The sequence below is a fragment of the Stegostoma tigrinum genome, chromosome 5 (genome assembly GCF_030684315.1).
Source record: "Stegostoma tigrinum isolate sSteTig4 chromosome 5, sSteTig4.hap1, whole genome shotgun sequence".
Taxonomy (NCBI): domain Eukaryota; kingdom Metazoa; phylum Chordata; class Chondrichthyes; order Orectolobiformes; family Stegostomatidae; genus Stegostoma; species Stegostoma tigrinum.
Genome location: NC_081358.1, coordinates 98,052,940 through 98,079,467, shown reverse-complemented (window position 1 = coordinate 98,079,467; position 26,528 = coordinate 98,052,940). Strand labels below are relative to the sequence as shown.

General features: G+C 40.4%; 1 protein-coding gene across 2 annotated transcripts in view; it reads left to right on the top strand.

The window, feature by feature from the left end:
- LOC125451808 (ALS2 C-terminal-like protein) overlaps positions 1-21,494 on the top strand; it is a 92,986-nt gene extending 71,492 nt beyond the window's left edge. For both annotated transcript variants that reach the window (XM_048529408.2, XM_048529407.2), the window contains exons 20-27: positions 614-771; positions 3,209-3,265; positions 3,682-3,858; positions 6,725-6,767; positions 8,380-8,441; positions 9,151-9,300; positions 14,439-14,535; positions 17,312-21,494. In XM_048529408.2, the coding sequence (XP_048385365.1) occupies positions 614-771; positions 3,209-3,265; positions 3,682-3,858; positions 6,725-6,767; positions 8,380-8,441; positions 9,151-9,300; positions 14,439-14,535; positions 17,312-17,368 (801 nt within the window). In that variant the 3' untranslated portion in view covers positions 17,369-21,494. The remainder of the gene's footprint in view (positions 1-613; positions 772-3,208; positions 3,266-3,681; positions 3,859-6,724; positions 6,768-8,379; positions 8,442-9,150; positions 9,301-14,438; positions 14,536-17,311) is intronic.
- Positions 21,495-26,528: the final 5,034 nt, after the last annotated feature.

The window sequence follows — 26,528 nt, the reverse complement described above, 5'->3', positions numbered from 1 at the left end:
TAGTTTAAAGAGAACAATCCTAGCTCCTTTAGTCTCTCTGAAATCCTTCTCTCGTGCAGTGGTGACGTCACTGGTTCAGTGAGCCAGAGATACAGGCTAATGTTCTGGAGACAGCACCTGGTGGAATTTGCATTCTGTTAATCAAGATCTAGCATTGAAAATTGTTTTCAGTAAAGGTGACCATGAAATTATCATTAATTATCCTTAAAAAAATCATTGAGTTCAATCATGCCATTTAGGGAAGACAGACAGGTCTAGATGTGATTCCAGATACACGGCAATGTTGTTGACTCTTAACTACCCTCCAAATTGCCCTGTTAAGCCACTCATTTCATATGAATGGACAAGACATGCTGGCCTTGCCAACAGTGCTCATATTCCATGAAAGAATGAAAGCTCCAGAACATCTTACCAAAACCACGGTGACCAGAATTGAACATGATATTCCACCTCAGGCCTAACTAGTGGCTTGTAAAGGTTTAACAATACCAATTTGCTTTTATAGTCCAGATTTCTATTTATAAGGCCAACGATCCCTATACCTTTTTATTTAAGCCAATTCATTGTTGGTGCTGCTACCTTAAAAGGATTTTCTGTTTGAATTCTATTCTAGGTCTTTGTGTCAACTCGTCATCCTCTTGGAAAACTACTCCAGACATTAATTCTGGTTTTTCAGGACACGTATTCTGGGATCTGTATGCACAAACGGTTACTCTCAATGGCACAGCAGGAAGTTGTATCACATGCTAAGAAACTCTTTGAGTTAGCAAGGTCAGTGCTAAATCAGACACACTTTACTGACTTTGTTAGTCCAAATGATCGTTCTTTTCCAATACCTGTTTGGTCATGGGAATGCTCATTTCTTGATACTAAATTCTTCTATTGGCCAGGTCAGTGTTAAACTTTCAATAATATTTCATGGACAGGTTATACAGACTGAATTACTGTTTTTCAAAGAAGTGTTAAATATAGATTGCTCACTAATGAAGATAGCCAACTATTGATTTGTTAAAATTCAAACAACCTGTATAGTTTAATATCATTTTTTCAGTAAGCTCTCAATATAGGCATAAGAAGGCTTGGGAATTGGACTTGTGTGGTACATGTGGAATGGCTTTGTTGTAAGAAAAAATAAACTATATTCAGGTGAAATCAGTAACGTTATAATGACTTCTGCAGCAGGAGCTGAATGGATGAGCATTTCCACCACAAAGATTGATAATCAGTATAGAGTGGTCTGACAACAGATCTTCAACATTCAACAAATAAGCAAGTTCTGGCTAAGCAAGCATATGTATTTGAATTGGTTGGTGAAGCGGAGGGAGAAAGCTTAAACAAATCATTGTTAAGGATGCTTCAATTGCTCAGAGTTAAATTGAAAAACAGGAAAGTCCTTTGGTTAATTCCTGGTCTACTGGTGAGTTAAGCTAACAATGTTGAAGGGTTTTCCCTGAGGTCCTAGATTAGATGGTTTGCAGAGGATTTGGTTGGTGGGAGTGGCAGAATAAAAAGGTGATCAGTCAACAGGTCAAATGATCTTAATTGTTCTCCAGTGACTTCTGCGGTGATCTGTTTTCTTTGGGAAAAGATCCTCCAAGTTTATTTCCCTACCTTTACCTTTCCCAATTGTGATGATTCCATGAAACCTTTAATACCTAAATTGATATCCATTCTGTAAGTTACAGCAGATGTCTTAAGAAGATTAACCATAGGAATATGATATTGTCATCATTTGATGAGCTACACATTAGGCTTTGGTAAAATAGCCTACAGTAGATCCATAGCTAGGATCAGGGCATGTAAATTAGCAGAATGGGTGGTTAACGAGGTACCAAAAAGAAAACGGTTAATGCTTAAAGGTAGTTTCTCAAATGGGAGAATCTGTGGAAGCCGTGTTTCAGAGTGTTCAGGTTTTCACAATTTACCTCAATGATGTGGACTTGGAAATCAGAAGGATAATTTTAAAATTTGCAGATGAAATCAAATTGAAATGTATAGTTAATACTGAGGAAAAAAATGACATAAGTACAAGACGACATTAAAAAACTGCAGAATGAACATGTAATTGGCAAATTATATGCAATGTCGGTAAGTGGTGGTGGAGGCCCACTTACTGCTTGAATTGTAAGAGTCTTTAAAGGAGAAAAAGTCCCATAAAAGTTAATTATACAAGTCATAATTGCCAGAAAAAAGAATATGTATTGGGATAACAAGGTGTAGAGCTGGATGAACATAGCAGGCCAAACAGCATCAGAGGAGCAGGAAAGCTGACGTCTCAGGCCTAGACCCCTCTCAGATTCTCCAGCATCTGCAGCTCCTACTATCTCAGAATACGTACTGGTATTCTTTGCTTCATTTTAAAGGAACAGAAATGAAAAGCAAACTTAAATTAAAAATGATTCTTGTTTAGACTACACTTGGATAATTTTGCTCAGCTCTATTGTCCATATTTTAAAAATTTACAGAGGCATTGCAGACATTGCAAAAAAGATTCACAAAGATATGAGCACAACTGAGAAATAAATCACTGGAAAGGCTCAACATAATTGTGCTCCCCTGTCGAGAATACAGAAGGCTGAGGGGTGACTTGATGGAAGACCATAATACTGTGAAAGGGTTTGATAGGTCAGACATATGGAAAGTATTTCACCTTGTGGTGAAAACCCAAAAACAGAGGTTATGATTATGAAATAATCCATAATAAATCAAATTGAGACTGTTGGGACAATTCTTTACTCAAACAGTAGTCGGTAAGAATGTGGGACTTTTAACAACAAGTGGTTGAGGTGAACAGCTTGCATACATTTTAAGGGGAATCTAGTTGAACATATGAAGGAAAAATGAAGAACTAAATAAGCTGATGAGTTAGATAAAGACAAATAGATAGAAGTTTGAAACAAACAAAATAGGAAATTGTTGGAGCCAATTCTGAAGAAGGGTCATGTTAACTCTGTTTCTTCTCCACAGATGCTGCCAGACCTGTTGAGATTCTCCAGCTGTTTCTGTTCTTGTTTGTTTCAGATCTCCAGCTCTTGCAGTTCTTTGTTTTATTTTGTTTCTGTTTCATAAAAACATTGGCATAAGCATCATCTGGGCTGAATGGCCCATTTTGTGTTTTGTGGACCACGTGTAATTCTATGATAGACTGACAGTTCTAAACTATTAGTTTTTCTGAAGCGTGTTTTGATTTCTGTTAATTGTTTTTCAGGTATTTCTTACCCAAGTCAATGGTGAATGACCATTCCTCCACTGAAGGTCAATTAAGGTAAATCATATTTTATTTGGTAAACTGGTTAGATAGGGAGAAAAGGCCAATGCTCCATTCCATTTTGTATCAACCTATTAGCACAGACCAGAATGTACATTCTCTTTATATTTGAACAGCTATCAAAACTATGAGCACTGCTCATTGCAAAGAAAGCATCCAATGAATAATATCTAATCTCCAGGACTGAACTCCTTTTTCAATGATTCCAGAGTTTCTTCTCCCATTGCTTGTCAGATATTAATCACGTTGAAGATAAATCTTCTAACATTAGCAGTTTGTACTATGAGGTAATTAAATATTATTAATATTGATATTCAGTGTGAAAGGTTAATTTCCATCAGTAATCGTTTAATGGCTGATGAAATTGAGTGTGTGAGAAATCTGTATTTATATTTGACTTTTTGTGTCTGTAGAGATAATTTAAATGCTTACACAGTGACACTTCCCCTGATCTTGCCACGGTTCTACCCTGAACTCTTCATGCTGTATATGCTGTACCATGAGACAGAAGATTCACTGTACTGGAAGGGAATACTACATCTGGAACTCCTCTCTGACACCAAGCTGCTGGAATTTCTTGAAGTACAAAAGTAAGTGTGGACTACTGGAACTGCAGCCTTTCATTTAAGGTGCTTCAGTCGCGTTGCATTAGAAAGAAGTTGCATTTATATTACACTGTTTAGAAAGTCTGAACACCTTTTTAAAGTGCTTTGCAACCAGGTATTTTGAATTACTGTTGTAATTTAGGGAGATATGGTAACCAATCTTGTACAGCAACACAGCTCAACTAATGAGACAAATGATCAGTTAATCTATTCTTGTGATATTCATTGAGAGATAAATAAGTGTATGAAAGCTGACTTCTCTTATTCAGATCATATCATTGCATTCTTTTACATCCACCTGAGAGCAGGTGGAACCTTTGTTTAATGTCAGTTAAAATATTTCAACTCAAAGTCCAACTATTGGAATAAAGATCACTTGATTTGAAAACAAGGATCTCAATCTAATTTCAATGGAGGAAAAAATTCACAGGAAAAAAGCGTCTAGAATTTGGTATTGGTTCGAAATTACTTGAGAACAGAAAAGGAGAACTCCACAAAGTATGGAATTAAGGTAAATTATTGGATAATATATGAGATCAGAAAACATTGTGCACAAAAAGAGCATTGGTAGTGATGAGTCTCCAGTATGAGTATATATTCGTTTATGAATTCTATTATTATATATTTAACAAGCTGAAGGAGTTTATTGCAAAACAAAGACAGAGTTGTTTTGAAGATAATAAAGTGTGGAGCTGGATGAACACAGCAGGCCAAGCAGCATCTCAGGAGCACAAAAGCTGACGTTTCGGGCCTAGATCCTTCATCAGAGAGGGGAATGGGGTGAGGGAACTGGAATAAATAGGGAGAGAGGGGGAGGCGGACCGAAGATGGAGAGAGGAGAAGCTAGGTGGAGAGGGGAGTATAGGTGGGGAGGTGGGGAGGGGATAGGTCAATATGGGGAGGATGGACAGGTCAAGGAGGTGGGATGAGGTTAGTAGGTGGGAAATGGAGGTGCGGCTTGAGGTGGGAGGAGGGGATAGGTGAGAGGAAGAACAGGTTAGGGAGGTGGGGACAAGCTGGGCTGGTTTTGGGATGCAGTGGGGGAGGGGGAGATTTTGAAGCTTGTGAAGCCCACGTTGATACCATTGGGCTGCGGGGTTCCCAAGCGGAATATGAGTTGCTGTTCCTGCAGCCCTCGGGTGCTATCATTGTGGCACTGCAGGAGGGGGAGATTTTGGCCTTCTGCACTGCCACAATGATGTCACCCGAAGGCTGCAGGAACAGCAACTCATATTCCGCTTGGGAACCCTGCAGCCCAATGGTATCAAAGTGGACTTCACAAGCTTCAAAATCTCCCCCTCCCCCACTGCATCCCAAAACCAGCCCAGCTCGGCCCCGCCTCCCTAACCTGTTCTTCCTCTCACCTACCCCCTCCTCCCACCCCAAGCCGCACCTCCATTTCCCACCTACTAACCTCATCCCACCTCCTTGACCTGTCCATCCTCCCCGTATTGACCTATCCCCTCCCCACCTATGCTCTCCTCTCCACCTAGATTCTCCTCTATCCATCTTTGGTCCTCCCTCCCTATTTATTTCAGAACCCTCTCCCCATCCCCTTCTCTGATGAAGGGTCAAGGCCCGAAACGTCAGCTTTTGTGTTCCTGAGGTGCTGCTTGGCCTGCTGTGTTCATCCAGCTCCACACTTTGTTATGTTGGATTCTCCAGCATCTGCAGTTCCCATTATCTCTGATCACAGAGTTGTTTTGAGGTGCTTTGTCATACTTCTCTCAAGCACCACCAAACACTGACCATCCAAAGTGTTATTTTGAAGTGATTTTTGTCAGGAAGGCAATATGGGCAATCATTTTAGCCCTAGCAGGACACCACCCATGTCAAAAATATGAAAACAATACGTTGTTGCACAGATCTATTCTTTGCTCGACAGCAGTTCGTTTTTCAGGACTTTGTGTTTTCCTCTTGCATCTATTTGAGCCACGAGAACAGGGATATGTATGAACTTATAAACTAGGAACAGGAGAAGTCCATTCAGCTCTTCAAGCCTCTTCAACAAATTCATGGCTGATCTGATTTTAATTCAACTCTCCGATAACCTTTTATCCCTTGGTAATTGAGAATCTATCTACCTCTGCCTTAAAAAAATGTTAAAGATTCTGCTTCCATTTCCTTTTCAGGAAGAGGATTCCAAAGTCTCTCAATCCTCCTGAGGAAAATAAATCTTGTCTTAAATGGGCAATCCATCGTTTTTAATTCCTCATTCCAGATTCTCCCACAAGAGGAAACATCATTTTCGCGTCCACTTGATCAAACTACTCCTCAGAATCTCAAATCTTTCAATTAAGTCCCTTTGACTCTTCTCAGCTTTGGAGGATACGGGCCTATCAGGTCCAGGCTTTGGGACTCTGCATCGGTATTTCACACAAAGCTGTTGATTTGTTTGGACAATTCCCTTGTGCTCATTAAGGTCCAAAGATTCTGAAGTGAAAGCTGCCAGATAACCCATAATTAAGTAAAAACTGTTAGAGTTACAGGGTTCTGTTCAAAGAACATGCATTATCTAAATATCTGCCATCTGTGTGACATAGTGCACTTCAAAACTTTATTGATTGAGTTCAGAACACACTGAGAAATTATATAAAGTGAGACTATGCAAATACAACTGTTATTGTTGTTGAGTCAGATTGTTCAGTCTGATTCTAAGGAAGAACTTTGCCAAAAATATGAACAATATTGGAGTAATTGAGAACTGTTGCATGTTATAGGGTTAGTGGCTCAAGCCTGACTTTAGCTCATTGTCTGACTGCCCAAATTATTAGATGCAAGTCATTAATATGATTTTAAAAATAGTCTTGTCCTGAATATCTTTATCGTTGTATTCCTGTCTAATTCACAGAGACTTGTGGCCTCTTCAAGATATCCATCTGACAAGCAAACAGGTTAGAATACAACAACCTACTTTTACGTGGATTTGAGAGGATGCGAAGTTAATCAATTTTGGGCCACTCTTAATCTTGATTCTGCCAACTGTAGAAATACAATAAATAAATAGAAACAATTCTACTCATTCATAGAAAGCAGCTGGTTGACTGACATGGAAAACAAATATCATACTTGCATTTGTGTGCTATGTCGAGGTGAATATAGGTTAAGCTGATATTCAGTTGCAATGAACATTCAGTTGACAACTGATTGGGTGGACTGTACTGTACATATGTTGTGTCAAATTAAATTTGTTGGTTAGGGTGTAGAGATCTAAGAGATCCAATCATGTCCTTGAAAAGCTAAACTAAAGGTTGGCTTCTGAAATATTTGGGACTTGCATTAGTGCTGCTCCTAGACCATTTAAGGATTGCTGGTCCAGCAGTAGTTTGAGTAAACAGAGCACCCCTTCTACCCACTGTAATACAAAATGTTTTAGGGTCCTCCAACCAGTGAAATATCCTGATTAAATTAAAGGCAAAATAGCATTGGTCAATAAATAAGTCAACAGATGCCAGCAAGTTAAACGGCAAAGAAAATTGAAAGTCCAACAGACTTGAAGAGACAGCAATACTGGATCACAAGGAGTGCAACAAAATGTGAGAAGCTATGATCAACAAAAAATCAAAGACATCTTTTTCCGTTAGAGATTTTTTTTTATGTATGGCTTGAGGGTAGCCACTTCACAAGCAAGGGGAAAGCTGAGGAGGCAGATCTTCACAAAATACCACAATCAGGATGGTGATTGAACTGGTGTTGTTGTCTTTACACGGTACCACACTTTAATCATCTAGCTGGCTGAGTTAATGGGCCCGCTTGTAACTTACAGGTGCTATTCAACCTAATAGCTTTTTTTTCAGGCATGTATCCAGGGAAATAGTGTGGTAAGAAAGGAGGTGGGCTTGATAAATACAGGTCCAAATGAAGCTATAAGGAATAAAAGAAAGTGGCAGACTTGATTGTTAAATGAATCCTTTCTATACATTTTCATAGTGGGAGACGACAGAACAATGCTGACAACTCAATTTAAGTGAAGCAATATAGTTCATTTAAAATACAAGATTGAAGACTAAGAATTCCATAAAACCTGCTGATTCTCACACCCACCCGGTATTAAAAGGAATGGATGAAGAAATTCCAGATATATTACACATGATTCTTCATAGCAATTTGGCCTTGAATCACAAGGAAAACTATATTTGACTTGGAAAAGATATAGCACACAATACACAAGAATAAAGTTTATTGTACAATAATACATTTAGGGCTTCGTGGCTTTTTCTCATTGATTTAAGAAGATTGAATTTTATAATTAATGTATTTAGCATTAAGATATTAAACTTTTTTGATTGTATCTAAATTTGAAAGCATTGAAAATGCAATGGAAATAACTGGATGGTCTACTGCATGTAAACAGTGACCTGATGAAACTGCAAGGAAATTGAGGTTCTTCTTCCGACCCAGCTTGATAATTTTACTTGGAATTGTAACGGAGACTGAACATGGTGGTGGATCAACAGTACATGTTTTTACAACACTAAAAGTGGAAATCTTGTGTTTTGTACACAGAGAATCTCTGTTGTGAAAGATGTCTGCTTCACTTCTGCCATCTTATGTTTCCAAAAGATAAGGTAGGCCCTGAGAAGGGAACTATGGTTTTCCTGAATGGGTATTCCAAAGTAGAATACTAAAATGACACTATGACATGCAGCTCCATACCATTCAGGGCATCACTGGAGGAGGCAATAGCACGGTGGTAATGTCATTAGACTAGGAATCCAGAAACCCAGGCTTAAGGGTTATGGGTTTGAATCCCTACCCCATCAATGGAAATAGTGAAATCTGCACTCCATAAAAATCTGGAATTGAGCTGGCCAAATGGTGACCACTGCTGGTTGTCGTAATTTCCCACCTGTTTCACAGGCGTCCTTTAAGGAAGGAAAGGAAATCTGTTGTCCTTACCTAGACTGGCCTACACATGACTCCAGACCCACAGCAATACGGATGACTCTAATTTGCCTCTGAAATAGCCCTAGCAAGCCACTTGATTTAAGGGGCAATTAAGGATCGGCAATAAATGCCAGCCCAGCCAGCAATGCATGTATTTCATGAGTGAATACAAACTCTGTCTTTTGTAATCCCTGTGTAATGTTGATCATTTTACCAATCAATTTATCAAAGTGTTGAAGTATGATCCTTTACCACTTAGCAACATTGGGGACCAATGCCCATAGTCATTGGCATCTAAGAATTGAACATAAACAAGTCTTCATAATAGGAAAAGATTTAGCCTGCAGTTGTGAAAAATGTAATTTGCCAAGAATGAAACTCTCTCTACAGTACTACAGCAGACCCTCAGGAAAAGCTGAACACCATCATGAAAACGTATCATGAAATTGAGGGCACAGTGACTCGAGTGCTAAAGAGGCAATACAGTCTCTCCATGGATGACCTACTACCGTTGCTTGTTTATGTGGTTTCTAGGGCAAGGTAAGAGATAGAATTTCACAGCACTGTGATGATTTGAATGAGTCATAACATCTGGGGTGTGATGTGTTTTGGAAAAAGAAAGCATTGTTTTGGGATAACATTGAATAGTCATATTTTGAAACTAATTGGAGCATTACTCTAAAAGAATGTAGATTGGAGCACATGTTCATTAACCTTAGATAGTGAGATGGGGGAAGTTTCTCCCGAATTAAGTGAATAGCCTTCCCATAAATACTAAATTTATTGTGAAATTAGTCTTAGACTTTCATTCCCAATTCCCTATTCAACGGATTCTTCCATCTGTCAATCATTGATGAGGCTTATAGGTTTGAAGCTTGTCTTTCACCTACTTGAACCTGTGTATCTTGCCTTATGTTCACATTTTAATTGTAAATAATGTCTCAGAGCATAATCTCAGAATTACATTTACTGTGCATAGTTTTGGTGACCACATCTAAGGAAGAATCATACTTTAATTGGAAATGGTACAGCGATTGTTTGTTCATTTTGTTCCTATAATGAGGAATTGTCCTTTAAGAGAGGCTCAGTAAACTGAGACTGCTCTGGGGTTTGGAAGAATGTATAGGGATTTCATTAAAACACACAAGATTATGAAGGTGCTTAACAGGTTACAGGTTAAGGGTCAATTATTTAGCCTGAGATGAGAAGTTACTTTGATCAGAGCATTTAGCATCATGCAATTCTCTACCTTAGAGCATTGTAGATGAGCTATTGTTGACTATATTTAAGATTGAAATCAACAGATTTCTAATCTCTCAGGGAAGTGAGGTATAGGGAGAGGAGGAAGGCAAGTGGTTTATCTGATGCAGCAATGTATATGTTATCTCCCTTAGCGTAAAAAAACTGGGTTTAGATCTCATAGTTTTGAAAAACCGATAGACGTCTTTTAAACAACTGCAAAATATAAACATCACATTCACCAGGTATATTGATGTCTGGAATAATATTAAACAGAGGAACATGCTTCTAATTGAAAATGTGATCGAAGTAAAATGGAATATGACAGTGATGATATCATGAGTCTGTCTCTTAAAGGTGTGCTTGACACATTGATAGCACAGGATCATACAACAGAACCTTTTTGTCAAAGATTAAAAACTAATCCCAAACAGGGATACATAGTCGTACAAGGGCATGTGCCATCAATTCAATAATTAGACAAACATGTAAAACAGAATTTATAAGACTAACATTTCAAAATTCAGTGAAATGCTTTGGGGGATTGACAACTCATCCTGATTTAGTGATTGCATACTGTATACAACTAGTACATGCTGTCGTCTGTTGGACTTGTTTGGCAAACTTGGTCGTCTTGTTGCTGGTTGCTGTCACTCGACATCACCACACAATCCGTTATCATCATGAGTTCCCTTCCTCATTCTTGTTGTGCATGTTTGCTGTGGCTTACACTGGTATCAGTTGATTTCGAGATAACAAAGTGTGGAGCTGGATGAACATAGCATCTGAGGAGCACAAAAGCTGATGTTTCGGGCCTAGAACCTTCATCAGAAAAGGGGAATGGGGAGAGGATTCTGAAATAAATAGGGAGAGAGGGGGAGGCGGATTGAAGCTGGATAGAGGAGAAGATAGGTGGAGAGGAGACAGATAAGTTAAAGGGGCGGGGATGGAGCCTGTAGAGGTGAGTATTGGTGGGGAGGTAGGGAGGGGATAGGTCAGTCCGGGGAGGACGGACAGGTCAACGGGGCAGGATGAGGTTAGTGGGTAGGAAATGGAGGTGCAGCTAGAGGTGGGAGGAGGGGATAGGTGAGAGGAAGAACAGGTTAGGAAGGGGGGGACGAGCTGGGCTGGTTTTGGGATGCAGTGAGGGGAGGGGAGAATTTGAAGCTTGTGAAATCCACATTGATACCATTGGGCTGCAGGGTTCCCCTGGTCTCTCCGGAAGGCAGACAAGTGTGGAGATAGAAAAATGTCTTTGGTAGTGATTGTAGATGGCGGAAGTCTCGGAGGATGATGTGTTGGATCCAGAGGTTGGTGGGGTGGTATCTGAGGACGAGGAGGATTCTCTTTTGGTGGTTATTGCGGGGGCGGGGTGTGAGGGATGAGGTGCGGGAAATGTGGGAGACACAGTCGAGGGCGTTCTCGACTACTGCGGGGGGGGATTCTGCGGTCCTTGAAGAACGAGGACATCTGAGATGTATGGGAGTGGAATGCCTCATCCTGGGAGCAGATGCAGCAGAGGTGAAGGAATTGGAAATAGGGTATGGAATATTTGCAGGAAGGTGGGTGGGAGGAGGTGTATTCTAGGTAGCTGTGGGAGTCGGTAGGCTTGAAATGGACATTGGTTTCTTGGCGGTTGTCTGAGATGGAACCACCATCTACAATCTAACCCCACCACCAAAGACATTTTTCCTTCCCCACCTTTGTCTGCTTTCGGAGAGACCACTCTCTCCGGGGCTCCCTTGTCTGCACCACACTTCCTCCAACCCCACCACACCCGGCACCTTCCCCTGCAACCACAGGAAGTGCTATACTTGCCACCACACCTCCTCCCTCACCCCTATCCCAGGCCCCAAGAAGACATTCCACATCAAGCAGATGTTCATCTGCACATCTACCAATGTGGTATACTGCATCTGCTGTACCCGTTGTGGCTTCCTCTACATCGGGGAAACCAAGCAGAGGCTTGGGGACCCTCGGTTCGCAGTAAACAACTGCACCTGCCAGTCGCGAACCATTTCAACACCCTCTCGCATTCCTCAGACAACATGTCCATTATGGGCCTCCTGCAGTGCCACAATGATGCCACCCGAAGGTTGCAGGAACAGCAACTCATATTCCGCTTGGGAACCCTGCAGCCCAATGCTATCAATATGGATTTCACAAGCTTCAAAATCTCCCCTCCCCCCATTGCATCCCAAAACCAGCCCAGCCCATCCCCGCCTCCCTAACCTGTTCTTCCTGTCACCTACCCCTTCCTCCCACCTCAAGCCGCACCTCCATTTCCTACCTACTAACCTCATCCTGCCCGCTTGACCTGTCCATCCTCCCTGGACTGACCTATCCCCTCCCTACCTCCTCACCTATACTCACCTCTACAGGCTCCATCCCCGCCCCTTTAGCTTGTCTGTTTCCTCTCCACCTATCTTCTCCTCTGTCCATCCTCAATCCGCTTCCCCCTCTGTCCATATTTATTTCAGAACCTTCTCCCCATCCCCCTCTCTGATGAAGGGTCTAGGCCCAAAACGTCAGCTTTTGTGCTCCTGAGATGCTGCTTGGCCTGCTGTGTTCATTCAACTCCACACTTTGTTATCCCGGATTCTACAGCATCTGCAGTTCCCATTATCTCTCAGTAGGTTTTTCCTCCTTTGCAATGTATGACCATGATCAGCAATGACTTTATGTGGCCTATGCATATTTTTAGAAACCTTTATTGGCATCCCTGTATTTTTATTTCTAATTCTCATTCTTTGCCTAGTGTGCAGTTTTGTTAGTTCTCTCTACCTTATTCTTCCTCCTGTATCCCTGTTGTTGTGCTACGTCTTTGAATGGGTTAGGCAATTCATTGCTGGTCAAGATTGTTCATAATTGCTGTCCAAGCATTGGCTGTGATGGGTTATTAGTCCTGTCTCCACAATTTGAAAAAGCAGCAATGTAATGCGGAAATCTTGCTTTGCTCGATACTTAATCATTGATTTAATAGTGTGGACAATTCTTTCTGTTAGACTGTTTGAGCATGGACATGGATCATTATCCACTTCTTTGGCATTCTTTAACTAGTTACCAGTGCACTCAGGTCTGTTCTCAGACATTATCTAATCCGGGATACCAAATAAATTGAAAATGATGCTCATCATATCAACAATGGTTACACCTGTTGTGTTGCTAATTTGCCAATGGGAAATCTGCAGAGGTAATTTGTCACAAATTTGTCATCTACCTGTGCACTGTGAATAGGTCTGTTATGACTTTTATCCAAGAAGTGGGTGCAACACTGTATAGTTGTAGAGGAATTCTACATGCTGAGGTTGATTTGGTTGGTATATCACATCCATTCGGAAGTTGTCGAAGTTCGTGTTTCATCCCTGGCCAGTACCCAGACTCAAGTGCTAGCCTTCATGTACATTTGATACCCATGTGTCCCTGCTGTAACATAGACATGACATCTCGGTTAAATGCTTTGGTATTAGAATTTGTTTGCCCTTGAAAATGACTTGTGATATACGAGGTTGATCTCTGTAAAACCAAAATTAACAATTTTTCTCATATAATACTGAATGATCATCCCTGGATAATTATCTTCTACAACTCCTGTAGTTCCTCATTTTCAGCAACTGCGAACTGTTAATGTTGACTCTGGTCAAATTAAGAGTTGTAGGGGTCACCAATTTAAAACAGAAATGTGGTGAATATTTTTCTGAGGTTGAGTCTTTAGCACTCCCTGAAAAGGCAATGGAAACGTAGTTCTTTCATTTTGTTAAGACAAAGGCAAGTACATTCTTGTTAAGTAAGGTATAGGCATGTGAAAGGATATCGGGAGTAGGCAGGCTTTGAGGTTTCCATTGTTTCAGCCTTGACCTTGACAGAGAAGGTTTAACAGGTTTTACATATAGCCATATGGTCTATTACTCTCTGATGAAGGGTCTAGGCTCGAAACGTCAGCTTTTGTGCTCCTGAGATGCTGCTTGGCCTGCTGTGTTCATCCAGTTCCACATTTTGTTATCTTGGATTCTCCAGCATCTGCAGTTCCCATTATCTCTGGTCTATTACTGTTCCTGTTTTACGTTCTGTGGACAATCCATTACAATTACCTGTTCCATTACCCAGGGAGCATGACAAAACAACAACGAGGGAATTTAAATCTGTCTAATCTCTGTTTTAATCCCTTCAAGAGCAACTGACGCAAAAGCATGGAGGGATATTTGTTACGTTTTTAGCCCTTGACGTAAATAACCTGAGAATGTTTGATGCTTATTCCATCAAAATCTAGCTGTACTTAATCCAGGAATGCTTAATCAATGTCTCATCCATGCTTTGACTAATCAGGGATAATTTAGAAAGAAATAATAGTCATTTGGTGAAAATATTTTAATGTAATGCAGCTAACCAACACGAAGTTAACAGAACTGATTCATATTTGACTTTTCCCGTCCCTACAGAATCTTGCATTTGGGTGCAGAACTCCACTTGATACGAGACATGATGGATCCTTCCACTGAGGGCGGAGTGAATGACTTCTTGCTCACTGCTCTTGATGTGAGTTAATGTAGATGGCCTAATATCCGTTAGCAGCAGTCTGTTCTGGTGATATGGAGCTAATATGTCTCTTATCTAAGGTTGAAGGGTATGTTATAGGAGATGAGGGACCACCTACTGTGAGTATACAGTTGTCAAGCTTTAACTCCAACATGACTGTCAGAATTTTAATTCCATATTGTTATTGACGTGAACTAAGAATTTTTTAGATGTTGTCAAAATGCAACTGATTCACCAATGTCATTCGAGGAAATAAATTAGCCTTTCCTTACTCTCCCATATGCAACTCCTGCGATAACGTTGACCTTAGGGTTGGATGGTCTGTTTCTACACTTTTTATAAGAAAATGTTCTGGTGCAGCATTGTAACAAATACAAAAAGTCAAAGGATTAATGGAAACTTATCAAAATGAAATCAAAATATCATTATTAAAGGTAATGATCCATTCCAGCCTCTCGCAGAAAATCAGTCTTTTGTACTTTCTTTTTCAGAAATGACCTAACAAGACACTCAGTAGCAATTGGTGACAGGCAATAAGTTTTGCCTCTAGGTTATGGAATCATATAACCCCTACTGTGTGGAAACAGTCCATTTGGCCCATTGAGTCCATCCGGCCCCTCAGGAGAGCATCCCACCTAGACCAACCCTCTGCCCTGTATCTGTAACACTGTGTTTCATCGAGGCCAACCTATCTAACTGCACATCTTTGGACTCTGAGAGGAAACTGGAGCTCCCGGAGCAAGCTTTATGCAGACAGTCAACCGAGGCTGGAATCAAACCCATGCCTCTGGTGCCGTGAGGCAGCAGTTCTAACCACTGAGCCACCATGCCACCTGTGTCAGTGAGAATGAATTTTAAAAACGAAACTTATAATCTTTTTTGTTCAACAAGACTGCTTTGAGTGAAGGATGAGAATTGGCAAGAAAAGTTAACATTTTTACATTGCGTTATGTCTAAAATTTTCCAAAGTACTTTATATTAATTGAAATGCAGTTACTGTCATGTAGGTAAACACGGCAGCCATTTTTATATATAAGGTCCAACAAGCACCGATATGACAAATAAAAAAAAAAAATTAGGAGAAATCTCACTTGCTCTTAAAATGGTACTTTGAGTACTTTAATCATCATCCAAAAAACATGGATGCTGTCTAGTAAAGCTGCAGAAGATACAATTTCTAACAGGGCAACACTCCCAATATCTAGCATAACAAGATGTAGAGCTGGATGAACACAATAGGCTAGGCAGCATCAGCGGAGCAGGAAAGCTGATGTTTCGGGTTTGGACCCTTCTTCAGAAATGGGGGAGGGGAACGGGACTCTGAAATAAATAGAGAGAGAGGGAGGCGCTGATGGAAGGTGGATAGAGGAGCAGATAGGTGGAGAGAAGATGGACAGGTCACGGAGGTGGGGACAAAATGGGCTGCCTTGGGATGAGGTCGGGCGTGGACATGGTGTCCACGGAGTGGGAGGGAAGTTGAAGTTGTTCGTGACTGGAAGGTGTTGTTGTTTGTCACGAACCAAGCATAGGTGCTCCACAAAGCAATCTCTAAGCCTCTGCTTGGTTTCGCTGATGTAGAGGAGGGCACACCAGCAACAGCGGATACAATATACCATATTAGCTGATGTGCACGTGAATAACTTGCACCTAGTTTTGGCTGAGGAAGGAGTGTTAGGTAGATGTCACCCCATGCTACACCTAGTGCTCCACCTTTCTAGTGCATCTGAACAGGTTTAGCATAGTTTCTAAAAGACAATATCTCCGATTGTGTAGCAGTCCGTCAGTCCTGCACTGGAGTGTTAGTCCGCATTATTTTCTGAGTGGTATAAGTGGAATTTCACCTATTTTATATTCTGAGGCATAAGTGAGTCATGTTAACATCAGACTGGGATTTTACATTTTGACAGTTGTAGAGATAAAATTGTTATTATCCAGATTCCCTCCTCAAGATTGGGGATATAAATCTTGCTACAGAGCTTGTGTAGTTAATGAAGACTACTGAATGTGGATTGCATCATTAGAGGATCTATCTGCTGGTGGAAGCACTAAATCAATGTCCTAAACCCCTGTTTGTGTATTTCAAATGGAATGACATGGATACCAAAATCAATTGATTTTCTTTAACAAATGAACAACATCAATAATAATTGATTACTAATCATTTCTCTTGTTTCATTTTTATGGACAAAATCACCATATTTATTTGTCTGCAAATAACTACATTTCAAAGTAATTGTATATGAAAAACAACTTGCATGTATGTACAGCTTCTTCTGATCTTAGGATGTTCCAAAGTGTTTCTAAAATGTTGTGATATAAAAAAAATCATACATTTTGCGCACAGCAATAAAGGTAGGTGTTCAACTGCTTTGTATGTTGGTTGAAGAATAAATGTTGGCCAGAAAAAAGGGGAAAACTTTAGTGGGCTGCAGGGCCTCTTCTGTCCTGTGCGATTCCACAACTGCTCTCTAAACAGTTGATGGGATTTTTACATCCAAGTGAGAAGGCAGATGGTTACACTGTTTCATGATACCTCTTAACAGTATAACATGTCCTCAGCCGTGCTGAAATGCCAGTGTGTATTATGTGTTCAAGTCTCTGGAGTATGAATTGAAATCATTAATTTTTGATTAGAGTTGCAACTGCTATTATTGAGCAGAGGCTGAACTTGGGAACAGTTCACAATGATGTTATGTGAAAAACATTTTATGTGGTTAGGTTTTGCTCGAGGCTGATAGAGATTACCTTCTAACTGCTTAATCTTGTTTCATTGCAGTCTTGCTATCAGCACATTCAAAAAGAGGAAGTACGGTCCAGGAGTTTGCCTAAATAATGTCTTACAACACAAAAAAGAATATTTCAACCAAGGAATGCAAAATGAACAACACTACAGAAATATTAAAGAGTGTGCAATTGAATGCAATTGTAGGAGAGCATTTCCTTCACTACCACTTCATATAAACTGCAAAATAAATCAGACAAAATCTAACCTACTACTGCAAGATCCCTCAAACTTGAAGCAAATTTAAGCTTCAAGCGATTTCTCGTTAACAACAGAGAAGACTTGCAAAATGTTTTGCACATCTGTAAGTAGAAGCTGGGGAAAGGTTACCAAAAAAGAAAGGCGCGAGATCACAGGAACAAATAAAGCAATAATTACTTCAAAATAGCAAAATTACGGTTTTCTATTATAATTTGTGAGAAGATTTTTCAGCATCTAACAATGAATTAGTGTCAACTCCAGTGCTTCAGGAGGAATGAGTAATGTGTGACCTGATTAGTAAATTACATGGATTGCTATTGAAAAAATAAACTGGCTCACTATTATGCTTCAGAGAAGGATACCTGTTTCCTTGCTCAGCATGTCTCAAATAAAATTCCAACTGCATGAAACTAAAGAAAAGTTAGAAAAGCCCAGAACAAGACCATTCAGCCCAATGTCTCTTAAAATCTTATTCAACTTTCTAGCACGTAATTTGTAACCTTGCAGGTTGAGTGATTCTGCCTCCACCATCAAACCAGACAGCAAATTCTGGATGGAAACATTTTTTTGAGTGACCCCTCTAATCCTTCTACCAATTATTTTAAATATGGGCACCCACGGTCGATCTGTAAGTGACCCTGAAAATATGGTGGGTAATAAAGGGCGCACAACTAGAAGTTGGAATAAACTCTAACTCTACCAGCTTCCTGAGAACTAGTAAATAGAACACATGAGATCATGAGACATTGAGGCAGAAGTGGGCCATTCAGCCCATCAGGTCAGTTCTGCCATTCAATGAGACCATGGATAATCTTAAATCAATTTTCCTGGCTTTTTCCCATGAGCCTTGAATATACTTAACAACCTAGCCTCAGCAACCCTCTACCTTAAAGAATTCCACAGAATCACTTCCCTCTGGGAGAAGGAATTCGTCCTTATCTCTGCCTTAAATATTCAACCCTTCCTCTGAGATTATACCCTCTGGTCCTAGACTCTCCCACATGAAGAAACAACCTTTCAGCATTGACCCTGTGAAGCCCACTAAAAATCTCATATGTTTCAATGAGGTTTTCCCTAAATCTTATAAACTCCAATGAGTATAGCCCCAACCTACTTAATCTTTCCTCATAAAATAATCTCTCCATACTCAGATTAACCTACTGAACCTTCTCTGGAGTGTCTCCAATGCCAGTAAATCTTTCCTTAGGTAAAAGACCAAAACTCCTCACAATATTCCAGGTGTAGTTTGACTGTTTTCTAATTGAAAGTGCAATTTGCAGGCTGCAGAAGAAAAGTGTGTTGTTACATGCAAACAATATGGAATATTAGGCCAATGGTGCACAGGAACTGTGATATAATCCTGAATAGCAGTGAAGAATGCAGTCAAGTTCATTAATTAAAGATCCGTTGAATTCTTTGTGAATTTTGTTTCATTTATGCATAATAGATTATAATGATTTGTATAATGATGTCTGAACTCACCAATTGAGTCAGAATCCTAAATAGCTTTGACGAAAGGGAATTGTGTTAAAGTTGCTGTTCATTTGTCATTTTATTTCTAAGATGATTGCACATGATGGAAGGACAATGGATGTTTCAGCACAGGTATCAAAATTTGCAAAAGGTAAACAAGGGTAAATTTAGGGGCACAGGTTTGAGTGTGAGGGAGATAAGTAGGTCTAGTGGCAATACTGTGATCCGATCAAATTAAGATAGTTCGTATTCATCTTCTGAGAAAACAAAAGCAAAGTACATGTTTAATTGCTATACCGTTTCATTGTTCTGCATTACCAATTCTCTGAATTCAGACTACAAGTGGCCAACATTTGTCTACACTAATCTTCTTTGCACGTACCTGTAGAAGCTCTTACAGTCTGCTTTTATGTTTCTTAAAAGTTTCCTCTCAAACTCATATTTTTCACCTTTTAATCAACTTCTAGGCCCTCCAATTCATGAATTCCAAACTGCTTCCAGTACTTAGGCTTGTTACTTTTTTGAGTTTTTTCATATGATTCTCCTTTAGAGCTAAATTCTCCTTTTTTTTTAGTCATGGTTGGGTGACTTAAGCTATTGTATACAAATGTGAAATAAATATAAAACAGACATTGGGGCGCATTGTGGGCACTCAAGATACTGATGGATCCCAGAATTGTAAAGCAGTAGGAAACAGAAACTTGTATTAGGGATTACTGGAAGGCTACAGCTTGGATGGTTATTCCTTTGCCTCTCCTTATGTCTTGTGCTGTTGGTCCTAAACCTTTGCGTAATTTTTGCAGTTTAAAAGTGGGTTTACGTTGGGCTCTTCTGAACTTTGGAAAACTCAACCTGTGCTCTTCTGTGATTTGCAAAATGCACACCTGAACTACGTGTGACTTTACAAGGAATTTTCACCTTTTCACACTGGAGTCAGTCTCAGTGTTTATTTTGCAAGCCTTGATAAAATGCGTAGGTATAGAGTCAGACTAATTAGAAGGGTCATCTTGATTCTCCAGTACATTAACCCAGCTTCAAACATTCTTTAATCTGAACGATTCTTCCATCCCTCAAGTCGCCTTACACTTCCCATGTCAGTTACATTCTGCCATGTATCCTCAACTTCTCTGAAGTATATTTCATAGACACATGCCCAGTATCCACCATATACAGTTCTTAGAACACATGCAATAACAGTGAGAATTACCTTGAAATATTGTTTAGATGTTTGATCTAGGCAAATAACTGAATTCAAATTCACTATATTTGATACTAGACTAAAAAGCCCGAGAGAAATCAATTAAACACCTATTAGTCTTTTATTTTTCACAAGAAACCACAAGAAAAATATATTCTGCTTTATAGGCTTGTAAAAGCTTCAGCAGTTCTTGGATCAATAAGGCCACTTACGATTCTGAAACCCAGCCAAAGATTCACAATGGAACATTATCACAACAAACATTTCCAGCTTCACTGACAGAACAGATAGCTATTTCCATTTCAAAGAAATTTATCTGTTAATCAATGGTGGGCAAACAGATACAGGGCATTATGTTCTACCCTCAGAAGCAAAGTTTTAAAAAACACAGCTAGGTTTGCGAGTCCAACTAATTAATGTTCCAAAATCACGACAGCAGAGTACATTTTGAATTTTTAAAATACATTTGGTGCTTACTTTTTCATTGAAGCATGTAACGTGAACAATTTCAATGCTGGTCAAAGAAAGGATTAACTTATCTTTGCAGCACCAAACCTTATGATGAAATAAAAACACATCTACCTTACAGTACAGTCCTAATAGTGTCTTTTGAAGGTATGTAAGCATTTCATACATCTTTCATAATGTTCCTGTCTCCTCAGCAGGCTTTTCATTTTCGTCACAACCTCTTAAGCCTTCCAACACTCAGCATCACCAGACCAAAATGGGAATGCAGTTTTCATTCCTCACATAAAATGTGAAATCAGACCTCAGGTACAGTACTGTGTTATACACTATGCATTGCAGGCTCAAAAATATGGCAGAGGAAAACGATGTAGGGTCAGAAATGTACAGGAAAATTGAACTTCCTGTCAGGAAAAAAAGTCAAAGTATGATCACCATGCATTGAAATACTTCTGCACACCAACTAATTCAGTCATTGTATTGAAAGATGTAGAGCGTACCTTTGTATGTTTTTCCTTTACAACATTGCAGTTCTAAATTTATGCATCTGAAATATCACACAGAATTCTGTGCTGCCATTCACAGACTCCAATCTGCTGAGTTCCTATAGCTTGGGTGAAACCAAAAAATCTGTTGATTTGCTGTTCTCATCTTTGCAACTTTACTTCTAAACTATTAACTACTCACCTTACTTTGGGGTATTTATCTGCTCCATTTGGAACAAACACCTAAGGGAATTTATAAAAGAAAATGTTTGTATATTATGCTTTTGTAACCAAATATTTTAATGTTTATGGATTTTGCAGATTATACTACCTTGAATAAATTTTTTGCACTTTTTGCTGGGCTTGTTCTCAATATTTAAGTTCACCCTGGAGGATGTTGGAACTGTTCTTTGAAACAAGAAGATAGTTGTGAATCAATTTATCTTGATTTTTAAGCTTCATAAGGCAATAAGAAAAAAGACCAGGAGTAAACCATTTGGCCCCTCGAGTCTGTTCCATCATTCAATGAGATCATGGCTGATCCAATGTTCGTCTCACACACACCTTCTTGCCCTTTCTCTGCAACCCTTAGATTCTTCAGCAGTGGGGAAATTATCTATCTCAGTCTTAAATATCCACATGGATTCTGCCCCTAAAACTCACAGTGGGATGGAGTTCGAAAGACAGCCAATGTTTTGAGAGAAGAAATTCCTCCTCATCTCAGTCTTAAATTGGTGCTCCTTAATTCTATGTTTCAATGAGATCACTGCCCATTCTTCTAAATTCCAACGAGTGCTGTCCCAATCTGTTTAGCCTTGCTCGTAAAACAATTCCTCCATACCATGGATCATCCAAGTGAACCTTCTCTGAACTACATTCAGTGAAATGACATCTTTCCTTAGAAAGGGGACCAAAACTGCTCACTGTACTCCAGACGTGGTCTCACCAGCACCTTATACATTGTTGCAAGACTTACTTGCCATAATAGTAGCAATCCCCTTGAAATAAGGACCAACATTTCAATAAACAAAAATAAACAAAGAATTGCAGACGTTGGAAATTTGAAACATAAACAGAAATTGCTTGAGAACCTCAACAGGTCTGGCAGCATCTGTGGAGAGAATGCAGAGTCTGTGTTTTGGGTCCAGTGAACTTCCTTGAGAATGTTCTAACTGATGTCAGGAACAACTCACTTGGGTTTGTCAAGCAGTAAGTGAGTTTCTCATCAGGCAGTGGCCAGTTGCCAAGTAAGGTGGATAATAGTTTGTAAAACACCTTACTAATGCTGCAAATCACCTCACTAATCAGTTTACTTTGTTAGCAAATGTGCCTAAGAAGATGTCAAAAATTCTCAACATGGAAGTCAGTGAGTACCTGGCATCTTCAGCTCATCCCTGGGTATGAGGAAGCTCTACGATAGTCAGCACCAAAGAGCACCTCAGGGCACGATCCATGGCTATCAGTTGTACACACCCTTAGTCCACAGATATTGGCATCTGACATTCACCAAACCCTCCTGACCATCATGGTAAACCTCCTTAGGAAGTACAGAATTACATTGCAGTGTGCAACTAGCAATTCAAAGACTGCTCGCAGACTTTGCACGCGGGGAAAGGCACCCAGTTCATGTATAGGATGACGCTGCATGTCAGGGCTGCTCACTTACTTTCTTAGCCCCCAGCCACTTAGGTGACTACAATATTGACTGCACACTCACAGCATCCTTGCCTTGCCTTGACTTAGTGTTGTGCCATGCTGGATGCTTCAGCCAGAGCCAAAGGTGATCCTTACTACCATCCTGACTAGCTTTCCTGCACAGATGCACAGGATATATTGTCTATATATTTTTTTATTCCCACTGAACAGACTTTTCAGCTATGTGCATGGCTGATGCTTCTGGAACTAGAAGTCAGTGCACTGACAAACTGATTGGCATGTGCTTGGCATGTATGGAATCTGAATCTGTTGCAATTTTCTTTTGATTCATTCATGCAGTTTTTCTTTGCCATGCTGGAAGCCAGTACATTAATTCAGCTCTCAAAACACTCAAGCTTGACACCATCCAGGACAAAGTAGCCCAGTTTATTGTTTGTGGATACGGTGCCAATCATTCTCTCCAACATCAATGATCAGGAGCAGCAGCACCACTCACAAGATGCACTACAGAAATTCACCAAGTTTCTCTAGATCACGTCTTCCAAATCCACAGCCACTACCATGTAGATGGGTAGCAGATACATGGGAACATATATTGCCTGTCTCTAGTTTCCCTTAAGAGATGAGCTACCTTCTTGAACCTCTAAAGTGATGGGATGGTAAGTGGCAAGAAGCATTTGCACCACACAAATACCAGGCAATGGCCATCTCAAATAGGAGACAATCTAACCACCACCACGTACCATTCAATGGGGTGTTACTATCACCAAATCCCCCAAAATTAACATTCTTGGGATTACCATTGACCAGAAACTCAGCTAGGCTCACCAATAAACACAGCAGGTCGGAAGCTAGGAATACTGCATCCAGTAATTAGCCTTCTTGCTCCCCAAAGGACAGGCACAAGGCACGGATGTGACAGAATACTCCCCACTTGCCTGGGTGGGTGCAGCTCCAACAACACTCAAGAAGCTTGACACCATCCAGGACAAATCCAGGATTGATATAACATTCATGAACATTCACTCCCTCCACCAACAATGCTCAGTAGTATGTGCTTTCTACAAGTTGCACCGTAGAAATTCTCCAAAGATCCTTAGACAGCACCTTCCAAACCCATGACCTCTTTGATCTAGAAGGTCAAGGGCAGCAGTTACATGGAAATACCACAATCTGTAATTTCTGTTCATCATTCTGAATTGGAAATATATCATCATTCCTTCATTATCAGAGTCAAATTCCTGGAATTCCCTCCCTTAGGGCACTGTGGACAGCACATGACTGCAGCATTTCAAGAAGACAACTCACCGCTATCTTCTAAACGGCAACTAGGGGTGAGCAATAAATTCTTGTCAGCCAGCGACACCCGCATTCTACGAAGGAATTAAAACCAAAGTGCACTTGGAAGTATATAGACCCACAATGCCATTACAGAGGAAGGTCCAGAATTTTGATCCAGCAACACTGCAAGAACTGATATAATTCTGAGTCAGGGTGGTGAGTAGCTTGGAAGGAAATTTGCAGATGGTTATAGCCCCATATATCTGCTGCCCTTCCACATGGCAGTGGTTGTGGGTTTGGAAGTCATGGTCTGAGTAATTTTCGTGAATTTCTGCTGTGTATCTTGTAGATGGTACACACTATTGCTCCTGATCATTGGTGTTGGAGGGAGTGCATGCTACCATGTCCACAAACAATCAAATAGGCTGCTTTGTCCTGGATGGAGTTAAACTTCCTGAATGTCGTTAGAACTGAACTAATCCAGGCAAGTGGGAAGCAGGTGCGGGTTTCCTGTGTGGCAAGCAAACTGCATGTTTATTGAACCATATGGCCATATTGGAAACTGGTTGGGGACTACTTCTCAGTATAGTCATGGGGATGCTGCTACCAGAGAGTCCTGGTATGATCAGACAGAGGTGCCATCTGCACACTGTCCAAAAACTTGGGTATGGTTCTTCATCTGATTGGGCTGCTCACGGCTAAAGAATCTGTCTGATTACAGTCTGGACAGTGGGCAACAGTTCCGTAGAGCCAGCCTAGTATACAGGGGAATGATATTTTGTTACTTGGAGTGATGCAAAGACAACGGTCAGCGGTCTGGTCAGTCAGGTCCAGGAGGTACTCGTCGAAGTCAGTCAAACATCTGAGGTGTAATAGGCCTCTGGGTCCTTTCTATGTGAGAATTATCAATTGTGTACCCACAATGCACCAGAACACTGACTGATGCCACCTGTGAAAGACCACACTAGTTCTCAATGGCCAGGTTAGACCTGTAGCCTGAGTAGTAGGATTTGGAAATATGGCTGGCTCCCTGCTCACCATATACAGGGTGCCATTGACTAGATACGCATGTTGCAAAGTGCCATACTCCAACATTCAGAATTCACAGTAGGAAGGGGTTCTGTTTGATTAATATCCAGGTGATCACTTCTTGGAGGTGTGTGTCCACTACTCTCACAGCTACCATTTCTCCAACTTCATGGAGGACAAGATTATTAAGGAGACACAAGCCATCCATTATAGCCATGGCTTGACCCAATTATGGAATGCAGATACAATACTCTCCATGCTTTGACTAAGAGCAGGCTGGACTAAGTGTGAAAGCTGCTGAAGATGATCTGCCTCTTGGACCGGTCGTAACTGGGGGGAGGTGGAGGCCTCCACTACAGCCTGTATTGAATATGCCTCGCCATACTGGTCGGCTCTGTTCTGTACAACTCGAACAGGTAATGAGGTGTTGTTGTAGACACTGAGAAACTGAGGGTGTGGGGTTGGGGCCGGCTCAGTCTTCTGAGGAGTAGAACATTGGGAAGGACGGAACTCCTTCTATGTGTCAGAGTTCAGCTGTATTGGGCAACACAAGAACCTGATGACAGCAGATAGGAGCTGGATGCAGCAGACCATTGTGGATATTAGAAAAGTCACTGGTCATGATGCCAGCATTATGGGTGCAAACTACACCATCGCTATTTTGTTTGTCTTCAATTTTGGTGCTTTTAAATAAAGGCTCATGTTTGAATTATCTGATTGCTTGCCTTTATGTGATGTTCTCCTACTGGATAATGACACAATGCTGGTGACTAGTGGGAAGTGGTGACAGAGTCGCAGTAACCTAGAGAGGGTGTTTAGGTGGGATGTAGCACACATTCCCCATAATTTTTCCAGCTGCTGTATGGATTTTTGAGGTCTGTGCACGGCAATGGCTGGAGAAACTGTCAGTGAATACTTTGGAACAGCAATCAATATGAATAGACACTTTGAGCATCCAAACAGCTTAAGTGAATATTGGATGTAGCTGAAGATATGTAAATTCTGTGGCCTGGTAGATCAAAGTTGAGAGAAAGGGTTGTGTGTGAAAGATTGTTGGCCGTGCCACAATTTGGCTTTGCAAATCTAAAAACAATTACAGAATGGATGTGAAATCATTATTATTATTATTTATACATTTTTCTAAATGTCTAATTCTAGAAGCAGTCTAATTTTTTCTGATTTCAATGTCTTGTCAGCATCCTGGAGAGCCATCTGTAATCTAGATATACAATGCTCTCTAGGGACCTGTTTTATTTCTGTCATGTCTTCCCTTTATAAATGTCTCTGGGGCTCTTCTATGCATCTTCTTTCAATAACATTTAAGACTTATGTGTTCTGTTATTCCAATTACAAAAGCTTTTTCACTGCTCCCAAGAATATCAGTCTCTCACAGGAAGTATTCTTGTGTTATACTCCAGTGAAA